The 22,278-nt window shown below is 43.8% G+C and overlaps 1 protein-coding gene across 2 annotated transcripts in view; it reads left to right on the forward strand.

Annotated features, from left to right (window-relative positions):
- Nucleotides 1-22,278, forward strand: part of SHROOM3 (shroom family member 3) — a gene marked incomplete at its 5' end in the record, with an annotated part of 275,996 nt that overhangs the window by 167,913 nt on the left and 85,805 nt on the right. The window contains one exon of one of the 2 annotated variants that reach the window (XM_080932155.1): nt 13,023-13,160. The exons of the other annotated variant lie outside the window; for it this stretch is intronic. Within the exon in view, the coding sequence (XP_080788281.1) occupies nt 13,084-13,160 (77 nt within the window). Of the gene's footprint in view, nt 1-13,022; nt 13,161-22,278 lie in introns of those variants that run through there. 2 annotated transcript variants of the gene reach the window in all.

Below are 22,278 nucleotides of genomic sequence, written 5' to 3' on the forward strand. Positions count from 1 at the left end.
GTTTGGTTTTCCGTTAGTTCCATTTCCAGAAACCTTTCTGAAAGCAAAAATGTATTATCTTTGAGGAATTTGTTTTGGGGGAGAATGTGTGTGTACGTGAGAGAGAGAGAGAGACAGAGAGACAGAGAGACAGAGAGCTCTGGGAAGCATGTTTTCCCGTTGGTTGGGTGAAGTAAACTCACCCATATGAACATTGTATGTGAAGGTAAAACAGAAGATGATAGTGTTTGTGAGGAAGTATCATGGTTGCTGTGAGTATCTTTATTGTTCTCTTTCTATCTTTGCCTCAGTTACCAGCAGCGATGGCTAAAACTACCAAAAGGTTTTTTTTTCCTGCTCAATTTCAGGCATTCTACTCAAAGAATCTACTTGAAGTGTATGGTTCTGAGGGTCCAGAGAAAGGCTATTAGCTACTAAAGCTACTGGGGAGACGAGGGTGATCTTATCTCTTCAAGCAAAACAACTCCCAGCAGCTTGCTGCCAACCCCCGTCTGCTGGTTTCTGAAAGTTCATCTCTCCATGCCGTGAAAGAAACTAACTTTAATGTCTCTGTTTACTGTCTTGGTGATGTATTTGTTTATCTTAGGGCAAAGGACCAATATAGCATCTAGTTTGTGCTTTTGGTTTAATTTATGATGCTTATGTTTGAGATAGCTGGGGTTTTTTTTTTTTGGGGGGGGGGGTAATTTCTTCTTGCGTCTTTTCCCTTGCTACAAAGATCTCAGGTTATATCAAGTCCTTGAACAGCAAAGCAAGAATCCCCTGAAGATTGCTCATGTCTGCTGGTCATTTAGAATACCCACCACCTTTAACAGTGTCTGTTGGTACTTGGATCACAAGTGACCTCTAAGTTCAGAGAGTGAAGGATCTGACTGGAAACATTACCTCATCAAGGCAGCTTGTCTGCCAGGGCCTGGCACAGTTTATAAAATTGCTTCCTGGCTTCTCAGCCAACTCCAGAAAACCCAGGGAAGGCACTCTGATTTTAGCTTAGAATCCTGAGTGGTCTAGTCAGGACAGCCACCTGACCCAAGACCTGGCTCTTTGAGAAGTTAGAATATTTAATGTTTGTTTTTATCCAACTTTATGTTCTTATGGCCTCTAAGAAGGTGATATTTTTAGAAGTTATTCAGTGGAAAATGCCCAAAGCATCTCTCTTCCCCACTAAATGGTAAATGTGATTAGGGGCATTTTCCCTTTCATGATGGCTGTGTTGAAACATCCCCCTTCTGCCTTTCCAGGTTAGCCTCAAATCTCTACACAGAAGTAGTTTCAGCGGTGAGCCAAAACTGTGCAGTTAAAAGGGCGGTCTTGTAATCTGAAAGGAGGCATCCAGCAAGCTCTGTAATCCACCAAGGCACCTACATCTTCTTCCTAAAGCAATGTATGAAGTTAGGTACATTTCCAAGGAAAACCTGTGCCCTTCCTACATTTAGCTAATTTCAAATTTTCTATGTAGTTTTTTTTTTTTTTTTTTTAAATAATCTTTGTAGTTGAGAGAAATTCATATATTAAGAGTTTACTCCTCATGTCCTCCATTTTCTGGCTAAGATCAACTGTAAAAGAGTTGCCCAGGATTTAAAACACATAAATAAAATGACCATAAAACCTTCACATACCCTTCTATCTCTCATTAAAATGCCAGGATGAGAAATGGCTGCGGGCACACCCTGCCTTCAGTCAGGCGTTCTAGCCCCTCCCAACCCCCCTGCACTTCTGGCCTCTCCTTGGGGCCACTTGCTGTGATCAGTGCCGATGGAGGTTTTCTTTTGGAATAGAGGCCTGCCCTTGGTCTTGTGGCTTTGACACTGAAGCGCTGTTGTCTGCAAAGACAGTGTATTATATCTCCCGGCCACTCTGCTCCAGCGTCTTCATTCTTGGAAGGTTTCTGTGTTTCCTGGGAGATGACGCATGTGCAACGGTTACCCGGTCTTAGTGATTTCAGACGGCCCTCCGGCCTGTTTTGTTGTTCAGCTTTCTAAGGGTGGGTGAGGGGCATGAGAATTGCCTGCAGAGGCAGTTACCACTCAGTGTCAAAACCGGTGCCATGTGACTCTCTTCTGTCACATTTTCCTCAACACTGGTTTTTGAGGCACTTTAAAAATCAGGTTTCACACACCAAGCAAGGCTCATGAAGAACATGAATAATTAATTTGTCACGATCTGAACTTCTATAAAGTGTCTATGCCACGAATTTCAGGGCTGCCTCGGATCCCTATGGATTTAATGTTATAGGACACTGGAAAGATTGCTTGAACTAAAGCCAGATGAGACTAAGCATGTTTACAAAAAAATGTATTACATGTATTTATTTGTGGGTAAGGGGTGGCAGTCGGGAGCACATGGCACTATTGTGCACATGTGTGGGTCAGGGGACCTTGCTGGGTTCAGTTCTCTCCTCCCATCATGTGGGTCCTGGGAATCAAACTTGGGTCTCCAGTCTTAGTGGCAAGTCCTTACTTGCTGAGCCATCTTGCCAGCCCTGCCCAATACTTTTGATGTGATCAGCAATAAACTCTTACAATTTTCTGAACTAAAAGCATTATTATTTCTAATTCGTGCTCTTATGAGACTACTATTTTTAATTAGCCTCCTCGTGATGATATTAATTGCTAGAAACTTAAAGGTTTCTGCTGGAAACTCAGGCAACTTCAAATTCTATCAGGAGACCAAAACATCAGAGCTAGTCTATACAGCGCCTGTATCGAGTGAGCTAAGCATCCACAGAGAAGCTAACACAGTATCGAGATCACAGTCAGAGTGGCACTCGGTTCTGGTCCCACTGTCAGCTCTATCAGATCAGTTGTCATAGGAAACATTAAACACAGTACAAAATTACCTGCTGAGAAACTTCTGGCAATTCAATGTTTCATCTGGAAAAAATATATTTTTTAACCTAAAGCCAAATAGCTAGTTACTTTATATAATACAGCTATATTAAAATGAAACAGGAGGGAACCCTTCTTGTCTGGTGGGAGGATGTGGGGGTTGGGATGTAAGATAAATCCATTTTAACACTGATATTCGATCTGTCTCCCTGCCTCTTCCTCTCCCTCCTCCCCTCCTCTGTTTCCTCTCTTACATTGCTCAAAGGCTTTATCTGCCTGTATTTCATGATATAGCTGAGACTTATGGCCAGAGTGAGAGGTTTGTCCTTCCAGCCCCTTCCTGACTGTGAGGTCCTCTGTCCAAGCCACCTATGGTTCTTGGGGACACTGAGTGTTTCTCCTCTTGTGTTTCTGTAACTGAAATGTAATGCTCACCGTTCTCCTCATGGTTGGGCATATTCTCATGATAATGAGTCCCCTGTTCCTAGAGGTGTTTTAAACTTGCCCCTCTTCCCCTTCCTACTCTAACTTGTGAACTAAGGTTATGTCCATATTGCTTTTTAGACAGGTTCTTTGGTGTCCTAAGTTGGCCTTGAACTTCTGCTCCTCCTCCTCTACCTAGCAATGCTGGGATGATACCACGCCTGGTTTTAGGTTGTGCTAGTGACTTAACTGGGGCCAGATCCAGCCATGCCTATGTCTGTTTTGAAGCCTTTAGAACCTAGCCCAGCCTACCATACAACAGTAATTTGTTGTTTTGAGATGGGGCTTATTGTGTGGTACTAGTTGACTTGTAGCAGTGACTTTCTAAAGCAGTCCTTCTCAATTGTGGGTCAAGACCCTTTACATCACAGTTCATAACAGAAGCAAAGTTACAGCAATGGTCTCAGGGAGATCCTCTGCTTAGACTCCCAAGGGCCAGGATTACTGGTGTACCACCACGCCCCGCTAGAAGTCAATTTTTGCTGAAGACTCCCTTGAGTCTGCTTGTGATTCAGCTTGCTTCACATGCAGAGAGACTTCTTAACCTTGGGGATCACATGGAAAACATATATGGGATGGGATGTGGGGGGTCAGAATGTGTTTTAGGGTGTTTCATGACACCGTAGGAATCAGCTCTTTATGAAGTAAATGTATGAATGTCATTATATACATGTTCAAATCTAAGCACCAAGAAGTTGTGTTCTTGGCCCAATGGTAGGAAGCCGGAAGAAAGGAAAATTGACCCCATTACATGTTAATACTGGTTAGAGGACTGTCTCTAGGTAAAACTTATTTTAAGTGTTGCCACTTATTTTTAAAGACATTAAGGAAAAATTGAATCTGCCCCAATGCTCAGAAAGGGCCCACTGCAAGAACACCACTGAGAAGTAGCTTCAAACTAAGCCTCAAGATTCATTCTGAAGGAGGGGTGCCTGCTGTATAGACAGGTACTGCTTACTAGCCATTGCCAAATTAAGAATAAGAAAAAATTCATGCTGGGGCATGGTGGAGCACACCTTTAATCCCAGTATTTGGGAGGCAGACAGATCTCTGAATCCGAGGCCGGCCTGGTCTACATAGAGGTTCTAGGACAGCCTGGGCTACACAGAGAGACCCTGTCTCAAAAAAACAAAACAAAAACAACAGAACAGCAACAACAAAAAGAAAAAAATTGGATGACAGAGTTTTTAGTTAAGAAAGTACTAAAGACACAATCCTAACTTAGCACAGGTAGAGTTATATAATGGAGTTACCACATAAATGGTCACCGCCTGTCCTTCCCTTTGTCTCACCTCTGGTCAGCTACACAGGTGATGGTTTTCCTCTTCACGGGGGGGGGGGGGGGACCTGAGGCATCAAGAGGTAAACCTTGGCCAAGATCATAAATTGTGGATATGAGATTAGAAACTTTATTTTTCCTAACCCCTGTTCTCTTTTTTTCTTCACTGCACATGTCTCTGAGTCATTTTAGAACATTATTCTTTGTAATTCTGTGATACGAAGTTGACTGATGGGCCATCACCCACGACATTGCCTGGTAACTCTTGGGTATTCAGCCCCAGGAAATATTCATGTAACTGTAAAATTTTTATTGTTTTTTTTGTTGTTGTTGTTGTTTGTTTGTTTGTTTTAAAGACAGGATTTCTCTGTGTAGCCCTGCCTATCATGGAACTCACTCTGTAAACTAGGTTGACCTCAAATTCAACAGAGATCTGCCTGTCTTTGTCTCCCCAAGTCCTGGGATTAAGAGTCTATATCATCATTGTCTGGCTAGAACTATGGAATTTTAACTCAGTCCTTACAAGTCTTTCCAAAAAAAAAAAAAAAAAAAATCCAAAAGTTGAGGAGTTACCAAAATGATAATCTGACATTTTTGTTTCTATAAAATCCAAGACAAATTCCATAGCCTCTGTGTATGGGCCATATCTAGCCACCCCTTAGTGTTTGCAAATGTTAAGAGTTAAACTCTTTAGGGGAATTTCAGGGAGTTCCCTGAAAACTTCCTTCAGACTTACTACCAATTCCAGGTAGTTCTTAGAAATAGGTCCAGAGGGTCTTAGAGGGTGGTGGCCTCCTGGGGAGGGACAGGGTGGTGAGCCTAGGGCCCATGTGTAGTTGAAGAAGATCCTTAAGCAAACCCTTCAGAACAGTGGATCACAGCCCAAGTCATTTCTTCAGAGGCTTACATTTGACTTAGCTCTAACGTCCTAAGACACTGAGCATTCAACTCTATGGACATTCTAATGAATGCCCCCCAGCAGACAGTCTATCCAGAACTGCCTTTTCTGTATCTGTACTCTGCAAGGAAAGGGGACAAGGTTTTCAGAAGGATGTTGCAAACTTTGTAGAGTCAACTGTTTCAGTTCCTCCCGGATTGCAGCACTCTCTCAGCTATTGGTGAATTAGTTGGATTAGCTGTTGAGCTCCAATGGGCCATTATGTGTAATTTGCAAATTGCAGCTACACTTACAATTAATTAATTGTAATTAATCCTTTAACAGATCTTGGTAGAGTAGCCACTGCCTGGTAGCCATGGGGAATGGAGTGGTAAATAAGATAAGGGAGGTGTTTGTTTTCTTAGTCTTCCAGACATGGAGGCACAAACTTGTAAGCAGATAAACAAATAAGACATTAAATGACAAAGTTTTTATTCAGTGATAGACTTAAGAAAAGGAGAGATTGGGCAAGATGCCTTAATGGTAGGGTAGAGGAGAAGAATGATGGCATTGAAGCCTTAATAATGAAAGGGGCCAGTCAAATGGAGACGTGGGGCATGCATGACCAAAAAGGTCAAGAGAGGGCTGCCATTTGGGAATAGTCTTAGAATGCTAACAGAGACAAAAGGAGACCAGGAGAGCCAACACTCTGGGATCAGAAATATGGGACCCTATCATGTAAGGACTCCTGAGTGTAGCATGTGGCCCTCGAAGGGGTTTAAGCAAAAGAACAACAGTGATACTATCAAATCCGTCTCAGTGAAAGAGCAGTGAGTGTCTCTTTGGGAACCAGACTGTATGCAAGAGGCCAGGAGTGGAGGCAGGGAGCCAAACCAGTTAGGAAGCCATTACACTGACTCGGGGAGGTGATGTTTGCTTGCCTTGGGACAGCGCAGCAGCGGAGACAGCTGGAGGGATGAGATTTGGGCTGATAAGATGGAGAGATGAGCAGATGGGTTAAATACAGGGATTAAGGGAAGGAAGAATGGGGACCCTGAACCTTATTTGAACATTCTAGATGATAATGGAACCAGGAGTCCAGACAGAGGGAAAATTGTAATAGGCCAACTTAGAGAGGTGTGTGTGTGTGTGTGTGTGTGTGTGTGTGTGTGTGTGTGTGTGTGTGTGTGTATACATGTGTGCATGAGAGAGAGAGAAAGAGAGAGAGAGAGAGAGATCCTACTTAGGTATAATCTGTTTGATATACCCGTCTAATGATTGTGTAGGTGGTTTCCTTTGAGAGTGTAAAATAAGAGATACAGCTGAGATGAAATTGAGAGTCACACACATGGAAGTAGTATTTAAAGTCCTTAGACTGGAGATACTCATCTGAGGAGACAGGAGAAACCGGGAAGAGAGAAAACAAGAAGATCAAGTCCCGGGATCTACAGCATGGAGTCAGATGGACTCAGCCAACTTAAACAAAGAGCTGAGTTGGAGAGGAAGGATGCTCAGGAGGGTTGTAGTGTCTTGGAAGTCAGACAGAGACCATTTCAAGAAGAAAGGACTAGTCATTCATGATGGTGCTGCTAGGGAGGGATGAGGTGAACATAAATCAAGTTAGCTGTGACTGAGAAGGGCAGGGTATCGAGAACAAGGAGGCAAGTGTGGGTAGTCTGAAGGCTTGGCCTTCCCTGTCTCTTCAGTTACGTGTCTAGCAGTGAGGCAGGCCTACAGTGGCATTGCTAGAAAGACTTAGTCACTGGCTTTTAAGTGGTCGGTTCTGTCTGATTCTCGGTTATGTAGCTGAGATTCTTTGCAGTCATCTCAAAGTTTATCCATGCCACACCCCACATTCTTTTACCCCAGTTTCTTGGGTTTGTTCCCTGCAGCTCCACCTGCAGTAATTTACCTCACCTTCTAGAGCTCTCGGGATTCACCTGCTCAGATTCCACATTTCCTTTGGTGGTAGGATGGGACTTGTATAGTTTCTTCCTGAGAAGATCATTACTGCCTCTAAATTCCAGGTAATCCATTTGGAACTAAAATTTTGTGATACCTCTTATACTGAAGTTAGGGGTAGAGCCTCCATGTTTAGCAAAAACATTAATTTTTCTCTTGTATCCAAATGATACATGCTGAGGTTAACTTTTTTTTTAAGATTTATTTTATTTATGAGTATGTGTAGCTGTCTTGAGACATACCAGAAGAGAACATCAGATCTCATTACAGATGGTTGTGAGCCATCATGTGATTGCTGGGAATTGAACTCAGAACCTCTGGAAGAGCAGTCAGTGCTCTTAACCACTGAGCTATCTTTCCAGCCCTGAGCTTAACTTTAAAATGTGTTTATTTATTTTGTGCATGTGATATGTGTTTGAGTGTGTACATAGATGCCAGGGTGTGCGTGTCAAGTACATTCTCTGGTCAGGTTTTCAGACTTATATACAAGTACCTCTACACATAAGCCATTTCTCTCATTGACTCTCAGACCAAGTTTAAATGACAGTGTTGGTATAAGAACACAGACAGTCCATAAACTGTGGTATCAGCCAGTTTGTTTTTTAACCACAGGCAAGTGGAAAGGGGGATCCAGAAAAGAAAAGCAGGCAATACTTGATTAAGTCAGCATTGGCTCAGAATTTCATAAAATTGTAACACGTTGAGTTGCAGTTGAAAATTAGTTTCTGCAAACTCGGTATTGGGTTTAAAAACAAAACAAACCTTGTATGCCAACAGAACCTGCATTGGCTGAACTCTAGCTCTGTAGGTCATTCAAACTTCTATTACCTACTGCCCACCTGCTAATGAACTGCCCCTCAAAATCGAAATGAAGATGTATACACATTTTATGTGCACTTGCTCTCTGGAAAGTTCTTTGGTATGTGCCTAAGGTCAGCCAAGAAAACCAGCGATTCATTGGATGACTAAGTCTGTCTCTCAGTCCAGGTGGGGCCCAAGTGAGAATGAAGAACATTTCCTGGGGACCGAAGCCAGTCACAGAGAACCTCATCATCAGAGGTAGAGAGGCTCCGTCTCTGGGGCTTGGGAAATGTTCTAGATTGGCATTGTTTTGTTGCCCTAATCTGAAAATGACCACATAGATCCTAGTCAAGGACATGCAGCATTTTACTGTAGGTGATGCAGCTTTAATTAGTACATAGAGGCATGCCTGTGGACTTAGTCCTCAGTGTATGGGCCAATCAGATCACTTTCAGCATTTCTCAATGGTTAGTCTCATCTTATAATTAAGTAACAGCGATCATTTCCTGGCAGCTAATGACCAGCTAGAGGAGTTAGAAGCCTCATTAAGTTTATAATTTATCAAATTCTACATTCTCCATCTGCAGTGTTGCAAAAAGAGAAAGCGCCCTGGAATTCCTGATAGTCAGGGACCTATCCTGTGTGTGAGATTTCATGTGTGCGAGTGGTAACTTCTTCAAAGGGTAACTTCATTTTCTAATTAAGAGAAAAGCAATTATGTATTATGGTAAGAACAAGGAGAATTTAAACAACATTGAGTCAGGGGATTGTGGAAGCACAAGACGGGCACATGCTCTTAAGTAAAGGCCAGGTTGGAGGTTGGTGAGCTGCTTCCTTTTAGTGAAGAATTTTTTATTATTTGTGACGATGGCTGCCAGTATCCACAAACTGTAGCATCGTGTGTTTCACCTGCAAAGATTTCTTTGAGTGTCCACTGTCTATTCCAATAACTATTCTAAGGCTAAGAACAAGCAAAACTCCTGCTGTTCTTACTGAGCTGGTGTTCTAACCCTAAGACTCTTGGCTTTAAAATACCCTGGAAGACCATGTTTCCACAGGTTTCCAGCGATCAAACAAGATAGAATCAGAAGAGGACCCCATCCTGCACCACGTTGTCCCACTTCTGTCTTTTCACTGGGGTGGCCGATGTTCTGTAATCGCTTAAGAATCACTGTTCAGCTGCTGTAGTTGGGGCATGAAACCCGCCTGCTTGGAGAGAGAAGGCGGGACAGAGAAGGCGGGAGACAGAGAAGTCTTCTAGAGGCTCCTGCTGCTTTTGTTCTCATCTGGACAAGAATGGCAGGTCTGGGTCTGGGCGGAGCTGTTCACAGAGACAAGATGTGATGACAGGTGATCTCTTGTTGAAATCATTGACTTTTAGAGCACGGCCCAGACACCAACCTATCACTGACTCCAGAATTTTGGAAATATGGAGTTTAGAAAGGACCCTGACTCTTCTCTGCTTCTCTGTCCCACCTGAAGGAGGTCTAGAAAAACAAAAAAGAATCCTGTGTTTTTACCGCCCTGGGTTCTCTTTAGAGTCAGCCCTGGGAACCTCCAAAGACCTTTTCCTCTCTGTGGTCTCCTTGTGCCCTTCAATGACCTTAGCTGCTTAGATACACTCCCTGGGCTCTCAGCAGAGGGACAGAAGACACAGCAGGACTCCAGAACTCTGGTATTTGCTTAGTGCTCTCAGATCAGCTTTGAGCTTCTGGCATGAAGGATGCCTCCTCTTATCCTTGTTTGCAGCCTGTAGACATTTGCCCTGGTGTGTCTCCTTCTGGTATTTGAATTAACTCTCTGATAATAGACTTTTACGACTAAGATTTGGGACTGTGAGCTCACTTTTGTTGTATCTTGTTTTTGTTTTTGAGACAGATTTCTCTGTGTAGTGCCTGAGCACTTTATTCTGAGCAGTTTGTGAGTGAGTACAGTGTCGGTGGGTCCTTCAGCTTCACTGGACACTTGTTTTCTCCTACGGGGATTCTAACATTCGGAGATGACCCATACTACTTTGTTTTAAACAGCTTGTGGTGAATATTTGAAGAAACACTACCTAAAAACAGCCATTTAAAAATCATTATCAACTTCACAACACTAAGGTAATATGGGTTTAACAAAATGGACATTTTTCATGGCTGCCAACATAAAAAATAGGAACTTCAGCCCTAAAATCACTCTTTATATAAAAAAAAAAAATCACTTTAGGGCTGGAGAGATGGCTCAGGGGTTAAGAGCACTGACTGTTCTTCAGAGGTCCTGAGTTCAATTCCCAGCAACCACATGGTGGCTCACAACCATCTGTAATAAGATCTGATGCCCTCTTCTAGTGTGTCTGATGACAGCTACAGTGTACTTATATATAATAAATAAATCTTTAAATAAAAAGTGAAACTCACTTTAAATCTCTCTTCCTAAGGTGCTGGCATTTGCCTGTACTTACCTAAGAATGATAATCTTTGAATTCATTCCTACATTAAAGATGGTTCTATAACATATTCTTTCAAGTTTTGTGTGTGTGGATCTTCAGAGTGTACCAGTGTGCATAGTCATGTGTGTGTGTGTGTGTGTGTGTGTGTGTGTGTGTGTTCGAGTGCAGAGGCACTTTAGTGAGGCAGAGTCACTGAACTCAGAGCTCGTACACTGCGCTAGTCTAGGCAACCAACTTGCCGGAGGACCCCATCTCTGTACCCCTGAAGTGCCCAAATTTCAGGCAGGCTCAAACACCCAACGTGGCTTTTTATGTGATGTCTTTCTTTCACAACTATGTTTATTTTCTTAAAGATTTGCTTTTGTTGTGTGTGTGAAATTGTTTGCCTGCTTATATGCCTAATGCCTGGGGAGGCCAGAGGAGAAGCAGGTTCCTTGCAACTGAAGTTATAGACAAGTGTAAGCTCCCATGAGGGTGTTGGGAACCAAACCCAGGTTCTCTGCAAGAACACGAGTTCTTACCCACTGAGCTATCTCTTCACCCCTACAGTTATTGTCCCCCCCATAATTTTAGGTCCTCTATAGACCGAATAAAGATGTCTTTTAATTTTATCCATGCAGATGTGTGTGTTTGTATTGTGTGTGTGCAGTGTCTATGGATTACTGGAAGAGGGCATTGGCTCCCCTGAAGCTGGAGTTACACAATTGTAAACTGTAGGATACAAGCACTAGGAACCAAACCCAAACTCTTGAGAGCAAGAGTCATCTTTCCAGACCCCTCCCACTACAAATATTTTAATTAAAATATTTTTGACATTCTGACTATTGTACCCAGAGCTTCATACATGCAAGGTGAGTACTGTACCACCGACCCCCATCCCTAACCTCCTTGATGATGTTTTGAGAAGGATTATGCTTGGGACCCCTTGAAACTGGAAGGGGCCTCACAGTCTCCAGTTCTGCTTGGCAGTGACAGACCTGCTGATGGAGAAACAAACCACCAAGTTAGAAAATTCTAGACGTAGGCTGGGGATGGAGCAATTGGTAGAAGGCTTGCCTGACAACACAAAGCCTTGCGTCTAACCCCCAGCAGCACACAAACTGAGGGTGTTGACTCAGGCCTGCACCACTTTGCAGGTGGAAGCAGGAGGGTCAGAAGTTCAAGGTCATTTTTTGCTACTTACTGAGTTTGAGGCCAGTCTTCTTAAAGGGGCAAAACATCTTATAGAGCATGGAAAATTGTGAATGCTTTTAAACTAAGCTTCCGGAATTTGGGGATATTATCAGTTGGCAGGCATGTCTCAGTGGCCTACACTGGGGAAACACCCTAGCATTAAGTCTGGGCATTAGGAACCAAAGCCTTGGAGAATGCCCTGAAAGGGAGGGTGTGAGAGTCTGGGCTCAGACAGTCTTTCCCTCCCAGGTCATGAGGTCAGGCCTGGCAGCATTTAATGACTATGAATCTCCAAGATGAATGGCATCTGGATGGCTCAGAGGAAGTAGACACCACCACCCAACCCTCGGTGGATTTGGGGTGGAGCAGCTCGTCAAAAATGAGGTGCCTGCTAGAAGAGGCTTGGGCCCAGCCGGTTAGCGGAGGCAACACAGACAGCCTTGGCTCTCTGCTTCTGTGCACCTTAAGTTTTTAAATAACCTTAAATCTGTAAAAACAAAATGAAACAAAACTCAGAAGTAATTGTTTGATATCATATGTCTATATTTGCAAAAGATGTTAAACATCCCAGGGACGCAGCCCTGGAGGTCAAAAGCACTTACTATGCAAATCTGATGACCTGAGTTTATTCACAATGGAAGAGAGAATTTAGTCTTGAAAGTTGTCCTCTGATCTCCACATTGAATAACTATGGCACATGCATCATTATCAAACACACCACCACCACCTCCACAATAGCAGTAACAGCAGCAGCAATAATAGTAAAGTTTTTAAAATTTTTGAAAGATTTGGGAGGAAGAGAGAATCCCATTATCCACATGCGGGATCCTTGAGCAGTTGTTCATGGGGGTGAGTCCCAGAAACAGACTTAACCACTCCTTCCTGTGGCTGGCAGCCCCCCTCCCCCATCACAGACAGCTGGCTGCATTTACCCAGGAGCAGTCTAAGCAACCCCATAGCCCTTTACTGAGTACCTTACAAGCCCTGGAGAAACTCGCTTCTCTACAGGCCTGATGTCCAAGCCCACTGGGGCATGGATGGGGGGGTGTCTCTTGCCTCTTGCCTGCCCACGGCCATTTCCTCCCAGCCAGCCAGCTCTGCGACTGCAAACGGGTGGCGAGCCAAGGTGGCTGGGAGGTGCCTCCCCGGGGGAGTTGTGTTGTTTTTATAACTGGTGCCAGCGCTGCTCACAAGGTGAGTAAGCGCCTCTTCCTTTTCCTACTGAGCTTGCCACCGCAGTGTTCCAGACATGGTGAGGAGCAAAGGCTGCCTGGCTCTCGTGCTTCCCAGATTTGGGACCCAAAACTCCAGAAGGCAACAGAAGTTGTAAGTGTGAGGGCCCAGCATCCTTGCGAGGGCGCTGGGAAAGGGCCAACACTCACCTCCTCGCTTCCTCTGGTGGGGAGACAAAGAACTGGCTTGGCACAGTATAAAACTGAGCGTTCCTTCGAGTAAACTTTGGGCTAATGTTAGGTGTGATGGTCTTTTCTCTAAAGGAATCTTGTTTCTGGAAGTTTCTATTTTTAAAGAAACAATGTCTGCTTGTCCTTTGTCATTTTGAAAATCACCGGTAATAGATTTTTGGCTGTGTGCTTGAGGAATTGATGCCACTGCTTCCCATTTTGCTTGGTGTTTGCTTTTGGGTTTTAGCTGCTCTCCTGTGTTACACTGCTTACTTCTTTATCAGTTGACCCTTAAGGGGGAATTTTCTTCAAGTGGGAGTCCCACAGTTGGCACTCAATGGATTTGATTTACATACTGATGGTGTGTGTGTGTGTGTGTGTGTGTGTGTGAGAGAGAGAGAGAGAGAGAGAGAGAGAGAGAGAGAGAGAGAGAGAGAGAGAGAGAGAGAGAGATTTTTCTCATAGCTGATATCTGTGGCTGTAACCTGAAAAGACTGCATCTTTAGGCACAAGGACCTGTTGTTTAGCATTGGAATTTTTTCCAAACTTGTAGCTTAGCTGAATCCGCTCTGAGGTGATGGTTCCCTAGATGATTCCCATTCCCCTGCTGGCTGTGTTTGACTGGGCACCAGCTGCAACCAGAGTTACTGTTTGTGCCAGCTCCATTCTGAACCGTGCGTGCAGGAGACGAGTCATGTTCACTATTTGGGCCTCTAGAAGCAATGTGCCAGAGCCACAGTGGCAGGAAAGCCAGGAACTATGAGGCTGGTGGAAGACCCAGAAAAAGAGAGAAAAAAAAAATCAGAGTTTCTTCTCATAGTTTGTGTTATTCTTGGGTGCATCGCTCTCTCTAGCTGTGAGCTCACCGGCCTTTGCTCGGTGTCTGAGCCTCTTGGCATCATGGCCACTGTACAGATAGAGAATAGGTAGTAACAGCAGGGTGTCCAAGTTGCCTGAGAGCCAGTGGTCAGTTGGAACTGGAGCCTAAGCCCTGGACTTGTAGTCAGCCTCTCCTGCCTGATAAAATACAGCAGCATAGCAGGGGCAAGCCAGAGGCTAACTCGCTGTGTCCACTGTTGCTCCAGTTACCACTCAGAGTCCTGGAGAAATGGAAAAAACAAAAAACAAACAAAAAAACAAACCAGATGGTTTGTGTACATGGGAATGGGTGCTAGGGAAGAAGAAAACGTATTTGGGGTCCACATTCAGCAATGGAGGATGTGTGGGGACACTTTTCTTAGTGAGGCCATAATGTTTCCTTCAACAATAACATAAAGTATGTTAAATAGTACAGACTTTCCTCCATAGGAAAAGATTGCTGGTGACAGCTAAGGCATGAATTTAAGTCACTGACTGAATACACATCTGTTGAGTATCTCCCATGGGTCCTGTGACATTGGTCTTTGGGTCCTCACTGGGCACTGCATGGTAGATAGATAGAATGGTTTTCACTGTCCATGATTTTATCTTAAAGAACTTCTCCCTTCTCTTCCTTCCTTGGGACAGCCCATGTGATCCAGAATACACCTGTCTTGCTCCTCCCATTACTGCCCACTCACAGGAAGAAGAATTTCCTGAATGATGGCAAGTGAATGAGGCATGCCCATAGGGAGGAAGCCTTCATGCACTTTTACCCAGATTGAATCAGGAAAGAAATCTGTCAGGAAGAAGACACACCTTCGCCAACTCATGGGAGGAGTCTGTGCATATTGCAGGCCTTACCCAAGCAGGCCAACAGCAGGTGTATAATTTCTAGGCCAGGCAGTCAGAGCAAATCTGCCTCCGTTCACTTTGTGGCTTTACCGCCCTTCATCCCTAGTCTCGTGGGCTCGCCTCCTGAGATCCCAGCCTCATCTCAGGCAGCAAGCAGCCAGAACCAAGGAAAGGCACACCAGGTGCCATTATTTATTGAATGCTCTCAATGCATTGGCCTCCAACCAAATGCAGAATTAGATTACTGTACCTGACCAGTTGGTTCACATTTTAAACAAATAGACAGATAGAGGTGAATTAGGTAGAAAGGAAGGTGGAAATATACTCCAGGGAGAGTCCAGTGCTGGGGAGAGAAAACTGGCCAGAGCTGGGTTATTTTGACAGCCTAAGTAAGACAGGATCTCAACATATTTCAGATGGAGTTCTGCATTTTTGATCAGCCAGAGGAAGGTGGATTCGGCTGGGAAAGGAGACTCCAACCCTCTGTGCTTTCAATGGTGGCCTGCTTCTTTGTAATTGTTTTCATCTCTGAGGCACTGACGTGCTTTGTGTACCTCTCACAGAACACATGGCCAAACAAGGCCTGGCAAGCATTCTTCCTTTCCCTCACCTATCGAGTTCTTTCTTGACTTGACCTTTATGTTTTAGATAAGGTCTTGCCGTGGCGCTGACTGGCCTAGAACTTGTGTAGATCAGCCTGGCCTTAAGCTAAAACCCAGTGATCCTCTCAGATGCTAAGTTTGTAATGGACTACCATTACAAGTCTGGTGGTTAGCCTGTTTTCTTCCATTTCTTTTCTTTGTGGGACTAGGGATAAAACCTTAAATTCCCTAAGGAAGAACTATCCCTCTGAGCTCTGTCCTCAGCCTCTTCCTGTCATTATTCACACTAGTACTGGGATCAATCCCAGGGTCTCACACATGCAGGCAAGCACTCCTCCACCGGGCTGTATCCAGCTTGAGCTTTTCCCAAAGACTTTCTAATGGTCACACACACATGCACTCACATACTCTCATACTTACACACTCACAAACATACACTCACACACATGCACATACTCATACACACTCTCCTACACATACATACTCACACATACATACACTCACACATACACACACATATACTCTCATACACATACACACACAGTCACATGCACATACACCACTCACTCACACTCATACACATATACATCCACACACACTCAAACACACATTCATGCACTCTCATACACACTCATACACAGACACTCACATGCACACACACACACACAGGAGCAAGGGTGTTGATTATGACTGAGTATCAAATGAGAACCAGGGTTAGCATATGAGATGCTGCAGGGAGTCAAAGCAGAGATGGTTTGCTACAGAGGGGGTCTGAGTGGTCTGCCTTCCTGAGAGGAGTTAAGAGCGGGTGGCCGGTTGCTGGAGACAGCACCTCAGACTGAGCTGGGCGGACAGTGGGTGGGCCGTATGGCTACAGCAGAGTCTATGTTTGAAATACTCGTGTATAGGAAATGTGGCCAGAGTACAAACAGACAAAGATGTAAAGTTTTGGCAGAAGGAAACCATTGAAGCTGTTTCAATCAAGCCATAAAGAGATAAAAGGAAAGTTCAAAAGAAGTGAGTCTGACAGTGCCAGGCAGGATGGGTTAGAGCATGTGGTGCCACAGGCCAGCACCTGGAAGAAATACACCGCGGCCTCTGTACTCCGAGTGATGGGATTCCAGAATCCGTTAGAGAGTCCAGGAGGCTGTGAGGCTGTGATAAAGGTATCATTTGTATCTAAAATTTTCTCTCCCAACAAGAAGGAAAACAAGCGCAGCTGAGCGTTTACTCGGTGTGCATCCTATGGCAGCCACGGTTCTAAGAATTTTACATGTGACATCTCAAGTCATCCTCACAACACCCCTTTGAAGTACTCCCATTATTCCCATCTGACAGATAAATCAACAGAGGCACAGAGAGAGAGAGAGTAAATTGCACTGCATCAGATAGTCCCTAAGATGCAGAGTTAGCTTTAAACAGGATGTAAGGCTGTGCGGGTCCAAGTCTTAACCACAGATGCTCACTTAAATCGGTTTGTGGGAAGATTTACAATATGATGAAAGCAGTGCTGAAAGCGATGTGTTGTTATCATCTCCTAGGGAGGAGATCAGAGACGCATAACCAGCCTCTCTGTCATCACTATTAATCACCTACTCCAGGTGACATCAGCACTCATGGGAATCCAAAACCTAAAAGGTTGATACGAATTTTCCTTTTCCTGTATGTGTGTAGGGGGTGGTCTGTGTGTGCTCATGCGCATGTGGACAGAAGCCCACATGAGGTGTCTTCCTCAATTGCTCCAAGATCTTTGACTTAACCTTTGGACCACTGATTTAACTAGGCTGGCTGTCCAGCCAGTCCGAGGGAATCTTCCTATCCCTGCCTTCCCAGAACTGAGATTTATAGGCATGTGTCAACACAGTCAGGGTTTTGCCTGGGTGCCGGGGAGCTTACAAATGCTTTACCAGCTAACCCATTTCCACGGGTCCTTTTTTGTCTTTTAAACATTAATTTAAGAAAAAAAAAGTAATATTCAGCATAAAATTCGAACTTTACAGACATAATGGGTATAACAAGTCAGGGTCCCGTTTAATCCCCACGGGTCCCCGAGTCATTATCTATTTTAAGGTAGAAACATTTCAGGCTCTTTTCTCTTGGAGAGCCTGGTATAGTCTCCGAGTTGATGTGGTAGTAACCCTTTCTCAAGGATGATTCTATTATTCCTTAACAGATGTCCTGCCATTCCGCCACACACGGTTTTGGCTTACTGTGTTTTCTCTAAACGCTTGTGTAGGATGTATGTGCACTTCGGATGGTACCCAGTCTAGATGTTGGGCTTTCTTGATCATCAGAGCAATAGACGATGTGACCCAGATTCTTACCTCAATGCTACCTACTCTTGTTTCCTTGTGTGTCTTAGATATGACTCAAGGAGAAGCCAGCTTCAGTGGGCCTGGGCTTTTGGTTTCTGTGTAAATAATAGAAGCTTAGTGTTTATCTCGTACTTAACTCTAAGTCAGCAAGTATTCCTATCTTACAGATAGCAACACTGAGACCTGGAGAAGCCTACTTGCTTGGCACAGTAGAACTAGGAACTAGAAAGCTGAGCTTGAACCCTCTTTCATTGACTCTAGAGAGCCCATGTATTTAATAGCATACTGTCTCTTTATGGAGTATACAAGTCTCTTCCTTAAACTGATTAAAATGCAGTGGTTTCCATAGCAACGTATGGAGGTCAATTGTAGAGTAAAAGTCAATAAAACTCCATTGCCTCTCTGCACAGCACACTTCACAAACGCCAGCAGCTAAAGTGTGTGAGGAGAGGGGTCGTTTGCTACTGCTGCTTCCTCTCAAGCCACAAGCCTGGAATTTGATCCCTTAGCCATCAGCATCCTCAGAGAACCCATCCTTGAGCCTCAGTTGCTCCTGAGGCTGTGGATGGTGGTTCCTGGCTTGCATGCTGTTTGCATTCTAGGTGGGTGACAGGATGGCCATATCTCTCCGTAGACCCACACAGGGGTCTCCACAAAGCCTACTTAGTAAGAACAGCCATAAAGGATCTTCTGGGTTCTTTTGTTTTGTTCCTGTCTATGTAAGGTACAGCAGCTTAGGACACAGCTTCCTTTAAATGAGCTATATATGGAGCCCTGTCCTACACAAAGATATGCAGTCCCACGCTGCTTGGTCCCTAAAACCTCAAAGATTTGCACTGTTTCATCATACTAAGTTCTGTTGCATCAAATTATTTTTCCTGAAATATGAAACATATTTTTGGTATTCTTACCACTTCTGATACCAAGCATGGATCTGTTCCATACCAAGAAATCCCTGTTCTGGACTGGAGAGATGGCTCAGCGGCTAAGAGCACTGACTGCTCTTCCAGAGATCCTGAGTTCAATTCCCAGCAACCACATGGTGGCTCACAACCATCTGTAATGGGGTCCAATGCCCTCTTCTGGTGTGTCTGAAGACAGTGACAGTGTGCTCATTCATATACATAAAATAAATAAATGTTTAAAAAGAAAGAAAATATGGTACATTTACACAATAAAGTAATATTCAACCATAAAAAAAAAAAGAAATAAAGAAATCCCTGTTCTCTAGACACCAACTGGGCAACCATGAGTTAAACTCATGGATGTTTTTGACACAATCTACCCAGAGCTAACAACAAATCCTGCAAGTTAATAGCTCATTCCCTGTTAAGGTTGGATATGGTATATCCTTCATGAGTTTGTTTGAAGACTTGGTCCTCAGTGGGTTGAAATTGGTGGCGTTGGGACCTTTGTGAGATGGAGTCTCATGGGAGGTGGGTGGGTCATTAGCTTTGTGCCCTTGAAAACAAGTTAGTTTTCTTGGGACCATGTGGAGCTTCTTCAGGTTACAGACATGAAAGACTGGTCCTTACTTTTTCTGTTTCCTTATAATCTCTCCCTCTTGTGCACACCATGATGTCATCAAGATGCGCTCAGCCATGATGGGATATAACCCGGCATGCATCCTCTAGACACCAAGCATATGGAGCTACCTGATCTTATACTTGCAACTCCCCAAACTAGGAACTAAATACATTTATTTACTTACGTACTTATTTATTTGTTTGTTTGTTTGTTTGTTTATTTATTATGAGTACAATGTTGCTGTCTTCAGACACACCAGAAAAGGGCATCAGATCTCATTACAGATGGTTGTGAGCTACCATGTGGTTGCTGGGTATTGAACTCAGGACCTCTGGAAGAGTAGTCAGTGCTCTCAACCACTAAGCCATCTCTCCAGCCCTAATAAATTTCTTTAAATTTTCTTAAAAAAAAAAAAAAAAAAAAAGGTGTTTCTGGAGATGTGGCTCGGAAGCTAAGAAGAGCACTTGCTATTCTTCCAGAAACCTTGGGTTTGATTCCAACAAGCATCCAGTGGCAGCCGGCTTGCCCACTTCATGCTCAGCCAGCACTGGGTTGGGCAGCACTTATTAGCCCCATCCTCCGATGTTCAGAGATGATGCTTCTTTCATCCTTTGAACCAAACTCCAAGATTTTTCACTTTATTATTCTCCAGCCTTTGAGGACAGTCATCGCTTCCCTGCCAAACCTTGTCTTTTTCAAGTTGGAATCTTTCATCCGTTACTTCTACAGGGCATGGAGTCCTGGGCTGTTAAGAACCATCTTTCTGCTCACACATGAACTAGGGTCTCCACCATTAAGATCTCTCCCCATTGAATACGGGCTGAGCCTCCAGTTGGTCTCCGGCTGTGGCATCAGGAACAGAAGAGGATGGCTGCTCCCCTTGTTCTGCCTGTATCTTTCTATCAAGTGTGCCAACCTGGTTTCAACCAGCTCTCGATAACAAGGAAAACCATAGGACTTTTTTTACAAACACATCAAGAACAGAACTGGTCATGGATTTTTCATTTGCCATATTGTGACACCCTATATCTCCCAACACACTTTTTGGTAATTTTATTTAGCTATTCATCTCATCTGTAATGTAGGAATTCTATAAAAATATATAATGTTTAAGTTTTCCTAAGTACAGAGTAAAAACAGTGATGTGCCCAAAGCCAGGGTGTATCTCAAAAGACAAAGAAATGAAAGATGTCATGTTCTTGATTGAAGCCCTTACCCTTGTTGCCTTCATGGAACTGTGTTTCTGTGCATTTCTGCCTTTTGTCTTGAAAGGACCTGGCTCTTCCTCCACAGCACAGGATGTGGTGCCCGCCCCAGCCCACGTTGACGCTGTACCTCTGAGAGCAAAGATGACTTGACAGAGCAGGGATGACCTCACAGTCTGCTGCTAGGACTCACTGAGTGTGTATCAGGTTTGATTCTGCCCTTACCTTCTCTGGAGACACCAGCTTCTGTCAGGATGTAGAAAGTCAGGGAAAATACACTGACAGGCTTGTATCTTTTTTTTTTTTTTTTTTTTTTTTTTTAAGGTAAAGTCTGCTGTGGTCCAGGCTAGCTTCAAACCTGCTATATAGCCAAGTATGACCTTGAACTTCTAATCCTCTTGCCTCTGTCTCCCACATGCTGGGCTACAGGTGTGCCACACCATACCTGCCCAGTTTTAGAAACTTTTTCAGTCCTGTGGATCGAACCATGAACCTTGAACGTGTGAAGGAGGCAAACATTCTATTAAGTGAGCTACACCTCCAGCCCTAAAACTCACCTTGTGCCATTTTCTAAAAAGCATGTATGTGATCAGATCATCCATATAGGAGACCATTACAGAAGATCATTCTGTGTAAAGAACCCACCATTAAAGGAACAGTGTCTGTTAATTGTCATGGAATCTAAAATTTTAAACAAGGATAGAATCCTAAAGGCAAATAAGTTTGAAATAGAGGCTAGCTAATTATAGCAAGGAATGTGTTGGATGAGAGTGGGTATATATAATTATATCGTAATTATGCTGGAAATATAATCACATGCCACAAGCTACTTAAATACTTTGCCAGGGAAAATGAATCTACCCTCAGCAGCTGCCCTTTCTGATCTCCAAGACCCACGTTGACTTTGTAAAAATGTGTGATATGATTTCTTCTTAGAAAGGGTGACCTTTTCTTTGCCAATTACAAGGCTCTGTTTTGAGGTATTGGAACCCGTGCTCAGAGGGATAAAAAGAAGTTGAAACTTCTATCAGACAGAGATAATGATGCCAAGAGCAGTTGAGATTAAAAAAAGAACAAAGTCAGTTTTAAAAAGATTTCCTAAATCAAAGGGCCACTCTCTCTCAAATGCCAAGAAAAGGCAGAGCCGTTGTCATTGGGAGCAGTCATTTGGCTGGATCCCTGGCCAATGCCGGCGAGAGAATTTGAGCAAAATCCTTTGTACTTATTGGGAGAGATGCGCTACACAATCTTGAGCTAATATCCTAAAACAAAACAAATGGTAACAAAACGTAATTGGCTAAAAACACTTAGAAAGTCAGCAACAAAAAGTGAGGCGTAGGACCTGTAGAAACACACACACTAATGCACAGGACAACCTATGATACACACAGCAGCAGTCGTTGGGTGGTCACCGGGACTGCACTTGTCACCTTGGCAAGCTGTACACTCTTTAGTGTTCTTTGCTTTAGCCATCTGTATTCATTGTATTCATCTGCTCGGGCACCGACCTTGTGGCCCAAACAAGAGAAATCCATCTGTGTCCTGATCTGGTGAGGATTGTCTTCTGAGCTCGCAGGTGGCCGGTTCTCACTTGGCTTTTCCTAGGTAAATGCACTTGGAGGGGATGGAGACTTAGCTCTGTAGTTTATACTTATTTAATGTTTGTAAGCATGTTTGTG

This window comes from Micromys minutus (assembly GCF_963924665.1).
Source record: "Micromys minutus genome assembly, chromosome: 1".
NCBI lineage: Eukaryota > Metazoa > Chordata > Mammalia > Rodentia > Muridae > Micromys > Micromys minutus.